Source organism: Podarcis raffonei, chromosome 5 (genome assembly GCF_027172205.1).
Source record: "Podarcis raffonei isolate rPodRaf1 chromosome 5, rPodRaf1.pri, whole genome shotgun sequence".
NCBI lineage: Eukaryota > Metazoa > Chordata > Lepidosauria > Squamata > Lacertidae > Podarcis > Podarcis raffonei.
Window position 1 is genome coordinate 69,308,787 of NC_070606.1, and position 17,042 is coordinate 69,325,828.

A 17,042-nucleotide genomic window follows, 5' to 3' on the forward strand; every position below is an offset into this window, starting at 1 on the left:
GAGGGTACTATGTTGGCTACTGCTGGGCTAGACAACAGGCATAAGAAGTCCACAAGAAAGAAGTTCTGGCTGTGGGTGTAAAACCCAGCAGGATTATCTAGCAGCTCTGGAAACCCTTTGAAAAGCTGCTGTTCTGCCTGCAGCTGATGCGCATACATTTTCTCTGGCAGCCAGGATGATTTCATCTGTCCGTATCAGTTAAAGAGAAACAGAAATCCTGAGTCAGGTTCCATCCAAACCAATCATAGTGGGCCAGAGGAGATTGTAGAAGTACCTGCATAGAAGTGTGGTGGCACTGAAGTGTTTGCCATGAGGCAAGGCAGGAGAGATTTTGTAGGTTTGTAACATTATTAGCTTGCTGACTCACTGCTGCACTGCCAATACATCTTTTTTAGTATAGGTAGACTACAGTTCTGACTGAGTGTAGAAGGAACATGCCCTCCCTTCAAGGTCATGCCACCATCTTCATTTCTGCAAGCTTATTTTTCCCTGCTGTATCCCATCATATATTGTTCTCAATGTCTATAACTTTGGGAGAAAGAAGAGGAGCATATTTGCATTATAAAAGGTATTGATTAAAGTTCTGCTGGCTGTGAGTGCAACAGCGCTCTCCAAATATCAATATCAAGTGATGGTCTCCTCATGACGCCATAGATCACTGAGAGTTCAGAACCAGAAGATTCAAATAAAGATTCCTGAGTGCTCGCCAGAACAGTTAAGAGCATCTCCCACAGGGTTCCCCACAAGATTCTAGAACAGCAACAATGATGAAGTGCAGCAACAAGACATAGGCAGCAACAAGAAGAGCAAAACAGACTAACCAGTTCAGAGGTGGGGGACTGCAGCCTTGGCACTGAATGATGCCCTCCAAGCTGCCCTATTTAGCCCTCAGGGCTCCCCCTGAATCGCAGCCCTCTCCTCTGGCCACAACCTTCAGTGACTCTGTTCCCTGTGCTCTTCAAGTGATTTTATGTGGCTAGAATGTAACATTGGAAGGTGATTATGTCTCTTGTTTTGCTGGATTGAAGATGGATATCTACATAGCTGGAATGTAGTCTACTGCACAGAGGTAAGAATCACATCCGTTGCCTCACTCAGTCACATGCATTTTGCCTCTGGTCTCAACCACTACGGCCAAGTGACTCCCAGAAGGAATACAGCCTTCAGAATGAAATAGTTCACTTCTCCCTGTAGTCTTCTGGGTGGTAAATAGCACAAAACATTAATGTATATGAAACTTTCTACTGTGCCAAAAAGTCCAGCTGACGCTTTCCAAGGGACATTTAGGGGAAGAACAAATAGAGAAACTTGGTGCAATGTTGTGAGCAGGGATACTTGTGCTTCAGGGTACAAGCGGCAGAGTCTTGTCTCACCTCTTTGTTGTTCTTATTGAAGGAGGAATTTTGTCCCCAGTGGTGGTGGTGATGCCCCCAGGATGGTCTAGCAAACATTTTCCCCAAATACATCTCTGGAAGAAGGCAACACTGGTATTGATGCATCTTTTGCCTCACTCCCCTTTTGCCACCCTGGGTTCCTTGGGGAGGAAGAGTGGGATATAAATGCAAATGTTGTTGCACATTTACATCATGGTTGTTATATTTTAATGAGGTTGCAATGTTCTGTATTTTTAGTTATATTGTGTTCCAACAATCTTGTGCAGTAGGATTATATTTCTGTAAACCACTTATAAGCCATCTGGGCATTGAGAGATATAAATAATAACAAGCCATTCATCCCCACAAAACAATTCCCCTTGCCATGGTGATTCATAAATGATTTAATTAGGAGTGAGCAATGAGGTAGCCCAGTGTGTTGATGATACCAAAGGGACTGTGAAGAACTCCAAAAGGAACTACCTAGAATGAGTGAATTTGTCCCATGAAAATACATTGTCAGGACTTCTCAATGCTCTGTGTTGCATTCCAGATTTTTCCGTATGGTTTGACCATATGCCTCATATGAGTACAAGAATTTGAAGCTTTAGTTGTCCTAGTCATTGTGACATATTTTATGATGCAACTGACAAGCCACTTTCATATGTGAAGAAACACCCATCTTCATTGGTAAAAGCCATTGTGATGTCATCATTAAGCAAGCACAGCTTTCTAGGACCAAAAGGGCCTGGAGAAAACCAGTATATCTTCCTGAAAAGTCATGCCTCGCGCAACATGTCACTGTTGCTTGACATGTCCATGTTGCCCAGGTTGTCCGTGCTGCTATGAATTAGTTAGGTTTCGGCGTTACTTGTTCAGCAGATCCATATTCGCATGCTGCTTGTGTTGGCGTTTTCTATTCAGCGATGAACGGAACTGTGACTGCTTCTACTGTCCACACAGCGAAGATGAAACCTGTCAGTGCTGCCACTGCACATGCTCACAGAACCCAAATTGCCGCTGCTGCTGCTGCTCCTGTGCTAATAATCCACACTGCAAGTACTTGTGCTGCACAGATGAGAATGATGACTGCCAGTGCTATGAAAGCACGTGCTGCAACTACCTCAACTATATACCTTACAAGCATCGGTACAGACATAGAAGGTAAGAGTTTGACAGAACTATGGTTTGTTTTAGAAGCCAGTAATCATTAACCCATTTAGGAGCTTAGAGTCCTTTGAAAAACTACTGTGGAAAAACCCCAATGTTAGCAATACACATTTAGCCTCTTTCCATTTTAAACCTTCGTTAATACACATACATTTCCATTTCTGCATCAATTAAATCAATTATACTTAACACTGGGGACTGACCAAGGGGCTTTCTACATGCCCTTAATCAATGGGGTATTAGGCAACACAGATATGGCATCCTATCCTGTGGTTAGTTGGGTGCTGTCAGTGGCAAGAGGGCCTTCTCAGTAGTGGCACCAGCTTTGTGGAACTCCCATCAGATGTCAAGGAAATAAACAACTATCTGACTTTTAGAAGACATCTGAAGGCAGCCCTGTTTATGGAAATTTTTAATGTTTGAAGTTTTATTCTGTTTTTAATGTTCTGGGAGCTGCCCAGAGTGGCTGGGGAAACCCAGACACATGGGTGGGGTATTAATTAAATAAATAAATAAATAATAATAATAATAATAATAATAATAGATCTACATCCTAGATTTAAGACCCTATTCATTGGACTAGACACAGGGAATCTATGCAACTGAAGCTGCCATCTCATACAACACGTACCAACTGATGACCAATACTACCTATATAGAATGATATAGGGTCCTTGAATGTTACCTAGTCCAATCTTCTGCTCAGTGCAGGATAGTCACAGGTGAAACATTCCTCACTTCTCCTGTGCATCTCTCAACCAGGGTTTTTATTAGTTTTGTTACCCTGAAGCAAAAATACTGTGCAGCGGGTTAATATTTCCCCATAGCACAGAATGAGCAAAAGAGCTGAGAAAGAGAAAGAGTGCCTTACTTTAAGGGTTTTTTGAGTTTGTGGCACAGGAAAGATTCACACCACATATCTCTCCAAACTTCATATGAGTCTCATCCCACGCAAGCTTCCTTGTCTTTTCACTTGCAGACCTAGTAGCAGCAGGACCAGTGGGAAAACCTTACTGCGAGGCCTCCATGTAAGGCCTTCATCCCTACTATCTAGGACATTAAACAACATCTTGGGAATCCTGGGAAAGCTACATTTCCCAAGGTCAGTAGCACCTTCAGGATTGCCATTGCAGGATTTCTGGTGATACTGAGATTGCTAACAAGATCGCCATTCTGCACCTGCCACCCCAAACCACAAAGTAGGGAAAACATTTGACAGGAGACAGGGAGGAAAAAGGAACATAGGAATTCTGGATTGGGTTAAATCTAAACCACAGATGCATTTTAGGGGTAAAAAAGGTAAAGGTAAAGGACCCCTGACAGTTAAGTCCAGTCCCAGACGACACTGGGGTTGCGGCACTCATCTCGCTTTATAGGCCGAGGGAGCCGACGTTTCTCCGCAGATAGTTTTTCTGGGTCATGTGGCCAGCATGACTAAGCCGCTTCTGGTGCAACAGAACACCGCAGCCAAGCATTACTCATAACATAAGTTCATATTACAAGTTGGGTAATTATGAATGTTGTTGGCTTCACTCTCTACAACTGAAAGTTTTCTTGGTTGTTGTTTTTTATGCTCAGACGCAAGTTGATAAGCAACTCATCTGTCATTTCGCTGGATAAGGAATCATCGGGACATGCTTTTCTTGACCAGCTTATTTGCCCTTTGTGCCAAGAGCTGTTTCTCCGACCTTTTATGCTGCCATGTAATCACTGCATTTGCGATAAGTGCATAATGAAGAGCCAACTTCAGGCTGAGATCACAGAGAACTTCTTCATCATCACATGCCCCATTTGCAACAAAGCCCACTGCCTTCCATTTGCTAAGAAAATCCAGCTGCGGATGAATTACCTAAGAGCCAGATTGGCCAGGAAATATATGCGTCGATACGGTTTTCTGCGGTGGAGGTTTGACAGAAGCCGGCTACCAATTTATTGCCAACTTTGTGACGAGCGCCGGAAGGCCACCAAGAGATGTGTGACATGTCAGTTGAATTACTGTAATCTTTGCCTGAGGAACTTTCACCAGGATATCTCGTACCAAAATCATGTCTATGCCAAAATCAGTGACGAAGTTTGGGAAGAAAGAAACTGTTTGATCCATGGTGATTCAATGATCTCAAAATACTGTCTTGATGACCATGAACTGCTTTGTGAATACTGTGCTGATGCCCACCACACGGATCATGACACAGTTCCTTTGCCACTAGCATGTTCAAAACTGTCTGCTGCATTATTCGGTTCTATTGCAAAGTTTAAAAAAGGTCCCTGTTTGTATTTAACTACTTTCCTTCTGCTTGATTTGTTATTGTAATATAGGCTTTGATGAATCTCAAAGTGCAATTATAAACACACCGGTGCAATGGCACCCACAATGTGTAAATCTTAGGTTTGTATGTACATTTTATCTGAAAACCACTGAAAGAGTAGTGAAATAGACATAATGTAGGGACATCTATGGATGCATGCATGCTATACCTTTAAAAGACATTTGCCTCATTCAAAGGTTTCTGGGTACTGTAGTTTAGCTCATACTGGTTTACATGTTCCAGCAACACCTTAGCAAACCACAGTGACCAGAATTCTTTGGCGGGGGGGGGGTGCACTTTGAATGTACTTTAATGGTATCGCATGTAGACGGGTCATCAAGGCCTTTCTGAAATTGTAAATGTAGCTGCAGGGGTTAGATTGGGGCAATGCTGCAAGTGTGCTAACCCTCCCCGTGATTTCTGCATTATGTAATCACTCCTGAGCTGCTGTTTGTTCTTTGAGTGTAAGCACACAAGCATGGTCACATCCATCCCGTGCATTTATAGCACATTTCTGCCAATTTAACAGTCATCATTTAACTTTCCCACAAAGGATCCTGGGGACTGTAGTCCACTCCTCACAGAGCTACAATTCCCAACACCCTTAACAAACTACAGCTTCCAGGGTTCTTTAAATATATGGTGTGAATATGACCAATGTATGTGTTGACTCAACAGAGTCAACAGACTCAACATGCTGTTTCAACAGAGAGAGTTTATATATGGGGAAAACAGCAAAGGAGAGTATTAATAGCACCTAAAGCTCTGCTCCCCCCCAACCCCTGGTGGATCTCTTCACATTTAAAAATACTGTGGGAAATCTGTTCATTGTTTTCCAATTTTTTTATTTACTTTGAGGAATTGTTCCTATAATGCTGTACATTCAAATCCAGTTTACATTGGGTTAATGTGACTCCCGGGACGCGGGTGGCGCTGTGGGTAAAAGCCTCAGCGCCTAGGACTTGCCGATTGAAAGGTCGGCGGTTCGAATCCCCGCGGCAGGGTGCGCTCCCGTCGTTCGGTCCCAGCGCCTGCCAACCTAGCAGTTCGAAAGCACCCCCGGGTGCAAGTAGATAAATAGGGACCGCTTACTGGCGGGAAGGTAAACGGCGTTTCCGTGTGCTGCGCTGGCTCGCCAGATGCAGCTTTGTCACGCTGGCCATGTGACCCGGAAGTGTCTCCGGACAGCGCTGGCCCCCGGCCTCTTGAGTGAGATGGGCGCACAACCCCAGAGTCTGTCAAGACTGGCCCGTATGGGCAGGGGTACCTTTACCTTTACCTTTAATGTGACTCCAACTTATTGTCTAGAATTGAACTATAATGAAGCTTCTGTTTCCAATACAGATCGCGCCAAATGTAGTCAACTTATATTAAGCCCTATCTCACTTTTAACTTTTACTATATTTTGTGAATGAGTAGATGAACAGTGATATCATGATTGTTTTTGTGATATAATTATTGTTTTTGTGTGTTTCAGTACGATTTATAATTGATAATGATCTAATGGAAGTCCTTGTATTAAAAAACAATTTTAAGTCCTATAAAGAAACAAAAAGGAGGGAGATCAGGAATGGTTTCATGAGGTTACAGAGCATCCTTCAACAACGGGAGAAAGAGCTGATGGAGGCAGTAGAAAACCTTGAGATTCAAAAACAGAAGGCACTTTATGAGTTTGCCGAATACACAAGCAAGAGAATTGATCAGATGGACAGCCTTATGCAGTATTCTAAGGAAGCTCTAAAGGAACAAAGCCAGCTTGCATTCCTGCAGTCTGCATATGGGCTAGTAGTTGAAATAGAAGATGCAATTGCTAATATTTATCAGCCTAGCCCACTTCTCAGGGAAGACCCTATTAAGCACCTTAAAGTCAACTTTGAGGAACTTGCACAAAAGTTACAAACCATTTTCCCAGCACTTTCAAAGAAAGTGTATGATAAAACAGGCAAATCTCCTTATCCTTGCAGTTCTGACATAATGATTCCAAGGGATGTTTCCAGTGCGCACGTCCCAAATCCATTAGGAATGGATCGTAGTCAGTCTTTAGCATCATTTACTTCATTAGATCAAGACATAATGAACGACATGTATCTAAGACCCAAATCCTTACCTCCTAACTTGAAAGATAATGGGATGTATGCAATTTGGGACGCAGCATCAGATACTTCAAGAAGCGATAGGAGATTTCAAAACCAAGGTATCTACTACAATCCAGAATTACATGGAGAAGCCCAATCTACCACTGTTCCTGGCATTGTTATTGTCTACCAAACACTTGTATTTCCAACTCTTGCTAAGGTAAGTATTTTTACATCATGTTTCTTACACATTGTACATGCACTGAGAGTATTTGTAGGCCGAGGGCTCATCCCCACTTCCATTTGTGCCATTATTTTTAGGCACAGGCCTGTGATTTCTAGGCACGGGTCTGAGTGGTTTGTTGTTGCCACCCTGCCAGTTTCCCTGGGGGAAACCTGCTGATTACTGCTGAATCAGAACAAACATCATTGAGGACTGACCTTTGTTCTGATTCAGTCAAAAACAGTGTTTTTTTCAGGCAAAATGGCAGGAGGGGGGGGGACAACCCAAAATACCTGTTCCTACAAATCACCTGTGCCCTGACACCCCTTTCTGAGAAAGTCCTCAGTATGGAAAATATGTACAGATGTTTTGTTCAGGTATTTGCTTGAAAATGTGATTGCTGCATCTGAGAACAGGAGGCTCCCAAGCCAGTGCATGTTGCCCAGTGCAGTGGTCCCCAACTTTTCCTGTGTTGAGAAAGTACAGTGGTACCTCGGGTTACAGACGCTTCAGGTTACAGACGCTTCAGGTTACAGACTCCGCTAACCAAGAAACAGTACCTCGGGTTAAGAACTTTGCTTCAGGATGAAAACAGAAATCTCATGGTGGCAGTGGGAGGTCTCATTGGCTAAAGTGCTACTTCAGGTTAAGAACAGTTTCAGATTAAGAACGGACCTCCAGAACGAATTAAGTTCTTAACTTGAGGTACCACTGTACTTGTTTAATTGGGGGATTATCTTTGTCAGATCTGCTTTCCTCTCCCTGTGATTTCCTCCCTTGTGCTTCTCAGCTGAATGGAGAACAGCAGAGGGTGGGGAAAAGGAAGTTTTTACCCTTGGAGCTCCATCCTGTTGCTCTGCTGGGAGGGAATGTTGTGAGCCCCGTAAGATTAGGCTGTGGACCAGAAGCAGCTTGGTGGCTGCAGATTACATACTTCTGAACTAGAGGTAGAGGGATCATGTTTCTTGGACACCTGAAGGCAGCCCTTTTTAGGGAAGTTTTTAATATTTAAGGCTGTGTTGTGTTTTTAATATTCAGTTGGGAGCCGCCCAGAGTTGCTGGGGAAACACAGCCAGATGGGCAGGGTATAGGTAATAAATTATTGTTATTGTTATTGTTATTATTAATTGGGGACTATGTATACTAACCAGAGAATGTGCTTATTTGCCTGGAGAATGTACAAAATGCAGTTCAGATACACACATTCCCCAAAGTCAGTTGGATACTATGCACAATGTCATTCTTTTTATTTATTAGCTGCTTGTCTCCTGAAGGTCTCCAAACATACTCAAATAATAAAAGCAATAACCAGACACATTAATTAACAAATAAACAAAAATAAACAAAACCCCAACCTCTACCTAGTCCAAAAATCAGTCACATGAAACCAACAATTTTTCTCTCTTTAACCTCTCCACCCTGCTCATCAACTGGACAATGTTCAAAGTTCTGTCAAGATAGGCACCCCCCCCCAAAGCCTGTTAGGAATTGTGCATAATGGCCAGAGAAGGTACAAAAAATGCAGTCAATATAAAGACATTATCCCGGGCCTATAGGGGATTATGCATATTGACTGGAAAATGTGCACATTTCCCTCTTCATTGATGAATTATGTGCACATTTTACAGGCACAGAAGAAGGCAAAAGCTATTTTTAGAAATCTCCTGAGAGAAACATATGTACTTGATGGTGGTGAGCTGATGAGTGTATTTGTGGAGACCACCTCCCATTTTGCCACCTCATCTGAAGGTGGCAAAATTGGAATGTTGGAAATGGGGGGCGGGTTTGAAAGGTATTAGTTAATGTGGAGTGTCCCTGTGCCCTCCTTGTAAGGTTATTAGATTTAAAGGTTACAAATAGCAAGCATTGATATGTTGTTATGTGATCCAAAATACTGGTATGGTAGAAGTTCATTACATATATCATTGACATATTTTAATGGAAAATTTAATTTTTTTGCTAAAAAATTTAAACTCTGTGAAACTAATGGTATTAGCTTATTAAATGCAACATGAAAATATGTTCAGTGTTATCTTTTTGTGTGTAGATTTACTGGACATGTCCTACAGAAGAAGTTGATAGCTTTGAGGTTGCTTATTATGAAGTAGTTGATGAAGAAGCAGCTGAGAATTTAATTCAGCCACAACTTGTAGGAGTGCTAACTGGGATCGCCCAACAGAATCTGGAAATACATAATCTGACACCTAATACAGAATATCTCTTCAAAGTCCGGGCTGTCAACGAGCATGGTCCAGGCCCATGGAGCGAAATTTGTAAGGTACAATCTATCTACTCCTTCCTGCTTGTACTTTTCCACTGACGTCATACCATGCATACAAAGGCAATAATAGGATATGTTTCTCAGTAGGTTATTTTGCTAGTTGAATTAGCCAGTCCTAGATACTGCCCCAGCCCCATCAGTCTCAAACCATGCTTTGTCAACAGTTATTAGTGAATTGTTTGTAACAATCAGATCCTGTGCTTTATTATAGATAATGATAGCTAGCTGACTCTTGTGTGAGGACCATGTAGGAGAAAAGGAAAATAAGGTGTTCTTTAAATGGTTGGTTGTGGTCCAAGAAAAATCAGCCACCGAACACTTTTGATAACCATTTTTGTTTTCCTATCTAGGTCGCATCTAAGACAATCCTATTGCTCCCCCTATGGCAAGAGAGGTATAGATGAGGTTGCAGCCATCTCCTTCCCCCACTTGCAGTTCCTACAAACCATACCCCACACCTGACCCTGATTAAATTGGGACATCCTGGTTTTGGATGCCATGCTCTGAAAAACAGACCCCCAAAATGCACGTTTTGGGGCTCAGTGATCTCGCACGAGTCACATGACTCACACAGAAGCAGGGCAGGGTCAGGAAGACAAGTGTCCCAGTTTTTGGGGTCAATATGTTGGAGAGTTTGACTGACACCGACACGCACACATCATGGTGTCTTCTGGAAGCACCATAAATACTACCATATTATTGTGGCATAAATTTTCATGGAACAGAGTGCCCTCCCTTTTATTGGTCTAGGAAAGCTCAAGCCACACACAAAGTTAAGTCTTTAGGGTGCAGCAAGACAGTCAGCACATCTGCTTAGTCAAAAGTCGCTTCCTTCGAGTTCAACAGGGCTTCAGTATGCATGAATAGGATTGCAACTTTCAGCACAATGAATCCACTGGGTGTGGTTTCAGAACTGACATCTCAAATCAATCTGAACGTATGTGCTGTTTTTTGTTTGTTTCTTTATGGTAGAAATTGCTTGTGTATAGCAGGGGTCAGCAAACTTTTTCACGAGGGGTCTGGTCCACTGTCCCTCAGACCTTGTGGGGGGCCGGGCTATATTTTTTGGGGGGGGGATGAATGAATTCTCATGCCCCACAAATAACCCAGAGATGCATTTTAAATAAAAGGACACATTCTACTCATGTAAAAACACGCTGATTCCCAGACCATCCGCGGGCTGGATTCAGAAGGCGATTGGGCCGGATCTGGCCTCTGAGCCTTAGTTTGCCTACCCATGGTGTATAGAATAGGGGCACTGAGAGACAATTCAATGTGTCTCTTAACATGAGAGCTTCCATAATGGATACATTTTGTGCAGTATGTCCCCCACTCTTAACAATTTGAGATGCTCTGTGGTCACAGTAGCAGGGGTGCATGTGGACTTGTGTTCCACTCCATGATTTATGGGCGGTTGACCACAGAGTGTTATCTAAAGTGCAATATAAGCAAAATTGGAGGTAGTCCTTTAGGCTAAATATCTAAGAAACTTTGAGAAAAGTTAAAATATGTTTTAACAAAAATTCCTCAGGGAAGTGGTGCATATCTTTGTCAGTCACTAACTGGAATATGTGCATCTTCAGTGGGGACTGAGAAGCACTGTCCATTTCTATAGCAAGTTTAACCATAGGGCAAAAAAATCAATATCTCCAAGCTCCTGCTGAATTCTTGTCTAGTACTGCACATCTTGCAGGCACAGGAGAATGCCTAGAAGACAGTATTCTAACTTATTTGTCTTCCTCACCCACTCTCATTCCAGCAGTAGGGTAGGCTTAGGAATGGAGATATGAAGGAGGCTGCAAAGTAAAAGGAAATATTATCTGCAACCTCTTAGCAAGTACAGCATGAATTTCCTTTAGGGAATAACAACTAAAGTAGCACTTGTAAATGCAGGATTAGGGATAAAGACTAGTCCTCCCTGCATCTGTGGAGCGGTAATGTGTGGGCTTAAAAAAAGAAAAGAAAAATAAGCCAGTCAATTATATCCTGATGGATGTTAGTAGGAAGGCATAGTCTACAGAATTTCTCAGCTGCAGACAAGGGAAGAGGAACTTGAAATGCCATTCCTCAAATGAAATAGCAATGAGCAATGTTGCATCAAAACAGAAGCTATTTCATTTGGAATAAATTGAAGTATACTGTGTTTTTTTTAAATAGCAGATTGTGAAGAGGGAGTTATTTAAGCCATTTTGTAAATTCCTAGATTTCAAAACAGAAGTCTGAAATAAAGTGTGTGTTTTGTTTAGCAGAAACAATATTTTTCTGGTTCTTATTCATCCTTTTTCAAACGTCAAAACATATTGAATAGATTCCTTATTTTTATTGCCCAGCTGTTACTGCAGCTAGAACATTCACCACATTATTTGATTTAAAAACCCTGAAGCTGCAATCTTACCCCCCCCCCAGGCAAAGCATGATGTCAGTTTTTTCCTCCTCCTCTTTGTTGCTAGTTTTTTTTTATCCCATTCTGTACAGAGTAACTTATTGATTTTATATATCTCCATGTTCACCAGTGGACCTAGATTCTGAGCTTTCACTTATAAAAAAAGAACAGTTCCTAGACCTCTTTAGAATGAACATTGTTGAGCAAAATATGCAAGCAAAATTCAAAACAAGTGTTTTGTGAGGTATGAGCCTGCTTCCACCTTTCAGTGGTTTGCACAACTGAATGAAGTCACAACTGTGATTGATAAGTCCTTCAGTCCTCCCCCAAGGCTTCAAAATTACTCAGGAAATCCCTTGTCCTGCTTGGTTCATCTTCAAGATATATACTGAGTCATTTTGAAGTTCCCTCCCCTTCTTCACCTTCCCTGATAGAGGGGTGACTGTTACCCAGAGAAAATAATTGAGAAATTCAGCATGTTAGTATCTCTGTGATTGGATAGTATGGGAAATATTAAAATTGTGAAGTGCATTCCAGCATTGTTATCCACTCTCTTGCATTGTTAAGTTCTTCTTTCCTTTCCATTTTTTTTTTTTGAAAAGTCAGTTGGTCAGGGCAGGCTAAGTTGACTACATTAGTAGATGGTGCAGTTGGGCTGCACTGCTCACTTGACCTACCTCTGGCTGAGTTGCTCCTGCAGACTGGGAGGTGCAAGGTCAGCATGGTGCAAAAGCACTAGTGGAGGCAAACTAGCACTCCTGCCAGTGTTTTTGTACCACACTGACCATGCTACTATCTCACTCACTACCCTCTTGATCCTGGTATACAGCAGCAATTCAATTGGATGGATGTTAAGTGAGCACTGAAGCCTCACTATGCCCTCTGTGACTGGTTGATCATAGTAGCAATGCAGTGGGAGAGGAAATTCGTTACTTTCCCAGCTTCAGAGGAAAACAGAAGACTTTGATGCAGCGCAAATCCTTTTTGCTTGGCCTGTACAGATAAAGGTTGCTGCAGTTATTATGAAGTGTAAATAATAAATAACCACAACAAAGGCTCTTAGAATATTCTGCCTGCTTTTTAACAATTCAATCCTGACTTTATCAAAGCAGGGGTATCTGAACTTTGGTTGCTACAAATCTTCAATCTCTTTTGACTGCTCCAGCCATCTGAAGCAAAAATGTCTTGTCTTGCCCTGAATATAGACACGTCACCCTAAGATCAACTGATGAAGTACGGTACCTACCATCACATAAGTGGTTTACAACTCAAGAAACACTATTTCTTTGCATGGGTTAGGGTTAACACTGGGTGCTATTCGCAGTATTGTGTCTTTTAATAGCTGTGTGTGGCAGGCAGAGATTCTGTATGTTAAGCATTTTCAAGCCTTTTCAAATATGAATACATTTATGGGGGAAAGCTTCATCTATTGACATTCTGGCTTTTCCCGCCCACATTTCAGCATTAGTTCTGCACACACTGGAATCTGTATATGAGGAGCAACATTTGTCTTCCCTATTCATATCTGTAGCCATTCCCTTTTGCATTTGTCCCCACCTTCTGATTTGTCAATTCTGTAATACCGATTAACAGTTGCAGGAATGAAGGATGCAATGCCATATCTGGATGGGAAAATATCATGAAAAAAACTGTAATACTGATTAAATACTGACAGGGCAGGCACACAGATACCTGTGCACAAAAGGCGGCAAATGTAAATTTTCAGCACACCATTTTTATTGTGTTTTCCTTCTGCAGTTCTTTTTTTGCTTTTGTGTAAATACAATGGGTCAAAAGATAAATCTGTATATCTGTATGGCTATGCTCCATTCAAAAGCATACCAAAAATAGTTACGAGAATCAAGGAGGAAATGAATTCAATGGGCTGTTGAATTGTCTGAAGACATTCCTGGTTGAGAGAAAGGACTACCAGGGAGGATTCCTGACTCTAAAGAAATGTGCAGTTCTACCTGTCCTTGAGTACGAAATAGCAACCTAGGCAGTAGCCAGATTGCTGTCAGGAAGAATGCATCTATGTGACTTGGTGGATGACAATTGGTATTGTTATTAACACAGTTCCATCAATAAATGGTCTCATTGTCTCCTTGGTTTTCGCAGTACATTGTTGTTGCCTGGAATGTGTGACTGGTGGTAGTAGTCAATGATGGACTGAGATATTGGAATGATTGGGCTGGTGGTGCATTTGTGTATATTGGTGGACATGTGTGGGATGCAGGAGTAGAACGGGGTGGGTGATATTGAATGGGTAATAAATATGTTATGATTAGTAAGGCATAAATTGAGCATGAGGTGTAATATTTTGTGAGTCAGGATGCTTTTGACAAGAGGGAGGCTGGAGAGGGAAGGAATTCTTGACTCTAAGGATGTTTCAAAATGTGCTGCTGCTGCTTTTGTTTCTTGAGATATTTTATTGAATTGCATTGTAGTGTTCTTTAATATTGCATTGCATTATATTTTAGTTCCTCAGTTTCATTGTTTGGTATATAATATTGATATGCTGTATCTTCTAAATTGCTTAGAGATCATTTGAGTATTAAGTGATATATAAATACATAAAACAAATATTTAAACATGCCAATATATGATTTCCTACCATGTCTAAGACCTTTATCATATGCAGTTACTATTCTTATTAATAAAACTCAGCATAGATTGCATATTGTGTGTTCCACTAGGTGGTGACTCCAGAAATTCGTGCGAAAGTCAAAGGCAAATGGGGATTGCTACGAAATGTTCAATCTGCTTTCCATAAACAGTCCTGACCTGCAAGCCAACCAACCAAATTTTAAAGAGATGTCTCAGAAGTAAGCCACTGGATAGAAAGCAATTATATTTTCTCAGATGCCTTTCCTTTTCTTCTAAAGTGAAGCTAACTTGCAAGCTGAAATCTGAGAGTAAACCCTTCAGAATAAAGATCTCCTAGCAAATTAAAGTCTCAGCCCTTTGTTTTATTTTTTTTCTACATTCCGCTGAAACTGGAGGAAAACATTGCACTGTACATGAAATATATAATGAAAAATCCCTGAAGCCAACTCTGTGGTGTAGCAACCCTTCAAAGGAATGTAGCAAACATTTTCATTGTTGAGAAAGTACTTTCTCAGGGGCCACTCCTCATGCTATATAAAGCTGGGCATATGGCTTGCAATATGTGTCATTTGGAAATGGGTATATAGCATAAAAATCACCTTCCAGGTGAACATCTGAGTGATGCTTGTTATGCCTTTAGCTCTGGAGTTTACAAGAAACTCATTTATTGCGCTGGTTTTAGTCTCATGCTTTGGCTATTAGTGGAGAGTTCCAGGGTCTGTTGCCACCAACACTTAGCAGAGTTCAGTTCCAGTGTCCATTGCCACCAACACTAAGTTTTGTCCCAACTTCTTTATTTTTTGTCATCTAGAGCAATGGAGAATAAGAGCTTTGTGGCTAGAAGCAGAACAAGGCAATTTGATCCCACACAAAATAGTTCAATCTAAGAAAGCTTTTAACAATCACTCTAATAGTGAGTTCTAATACAGTGGTACCTCAGGTTACATACGCTTCAGGTTACAGACTCCACTAACCCAGAAATAGTGCTTCAGGTTAAGAACTTTGCTTCAGAATGAGAACAGAAATTGTGCTCCGGCAGTGCAGCAGGAGCAGGAAGCCCCATTAGCTAAAGTGGTGCTTCAGGTTAAGAACAGTTTCAGGTTAAGTACGGACCTCTGAAACAAATTAAGTACTTAACCTGAAGTACCACTGTAGTGAGTTCTGATAGAGATGGAGTCATGATGGGGTCACTGAGAAAGAAGAGAGGCATTGGCATGCACAGGGAAACCAGATTAGAAGCACAAAAAGCAAGGGGGACCCTAGGGCACATTCCCATCCACCCTCCAAAAAGAACAGCACAAAACTGAGCATGCTCAGTACCCAAGAAATGTTGAGTACTGTATTAGAAAAGGAAAATGGAAAGCCTTGCTTTGAGCTCCTTGTATTATCCCAGAGAAGGACACAGCCAACTAGAAGGAATCTGAAAGAGGAGCACTCTCCTTCAGAGTTGTGAATAGGTTGTGATGTTGCTAGTCCTGTTGTACTTCTCCGGTTGTCATGTTAGCATTAATATTGAGCAACCACCATGTTACCATCCAAATATTACAATGCCACCGTGAAATATGTTTGGGAGATCCATAGGAACTTCTCAGCAATTTTATGGGGATCTTTTGCAGGCTGCCACTCTGTGTGTGCCTGAGGAGAAAGTATCTCAAAATCAAGCTCAGTTGATTAGAGTGTGATGCTGATAACGCCAAGGTCGCAGGTTCGATTCCCATATGGGCCACCTGCATATTTCAGCATTGCAGGGGGTTGGAGAGGTGTCCCTCAGAGTTCCCTCCAGCTTTGCAATTATATGATACTAAGCTCAGCAAGACCTTTTCCCCTAGGATAGTCTCAATTATTTGGGTTCATTACTGATCCAATCTGACAGTGCTGCCTGGACCCACCCATAATTTTACTGGCCCAATCAGAAAGTTGTCTTTCTGGCCATTTGCCAGAATCTGAGACCATGAAGCTAGGAAAGAAGTCCTGCAGAAAATTTGCATCACTTTATTCTTTCCTGCATGTGACAGTTTTTTTCACGATATTTTCCGATCTATATATGGTGTTGTATCCTTCATTCCTGCAACTGTTGAAACGGTTCCTCACTTGAAACTTTATATATTACCAAATATACCAACGCGAATAGAAATCACAAGACTGTAGTTGTTAAATAAGAGATGGAATGTAATGGAAATTATTAAAATTTTGCAACTCGGAAAAATGTAGAAGAATGAAGCCATCAAATCTAGCACACGAGGAGGCCACTTTAATTAAATTTTATAATTTGGTATTTGAATAATTGGTATTAATAATGGTATTAATTGGATAAAATTGGTATTATTATAATGAGGCTGCTATTGGAAAGATATTGGAAAATCAATAAAAACATTTTTTAAAAAGAGAAGAGGATCATAAAAGTAGCTGGTTAAATTTTCCAGGGTGCATTTTGTAAGATTGCACTGTGTAAGTAATTAACAGCCCAGAGCAAAACCCAAACTCCTTGTCCTCAGTCAAATGGCTACCTGAGCCATCACTCAGATCACTGCTGCCATAAGCAAGTAGACACCAAATTCCTCAACCTGGCAGGGCAGTCTTCACAAAGGGGAGGCACTCCCTGCACATGTTTAATGAAGAAACCC

At 41.5% G+C, this 17,042-nt stretch overlaps 1 protein-coding gene across 1 annotated transcript; it reads left to right on the forward strand.

The window, feature by feature from the left end:
• Positions 1–2,086: 2,086 nt before the first annotated feature.
• TRIM42 (tripartite motif containing 42) lies at positions 2,087–14,764 on the forward strand. Its single transcript, XM_053389994.1, has 5 exons — positions 2,087–2,537; positions 4,122–4,804; positions 6,327–7,144; positions 9,195–9,425; positions 14,508–14,764. The coding sequence occupies exons 1-5, from the start codon at positions 2,155–2,157 to the stop codon at positions 14,592–14,594; spliced, it is 2,202 nt and encodes a 733-aa protein (XP_053245969.1). The 5' UTR covers positions 2,087–2,154; the 3' UTR covers positions 14,595–14,764.
• Positions 14,765–17,042: the final 2,278 nt, after the last annotated feature.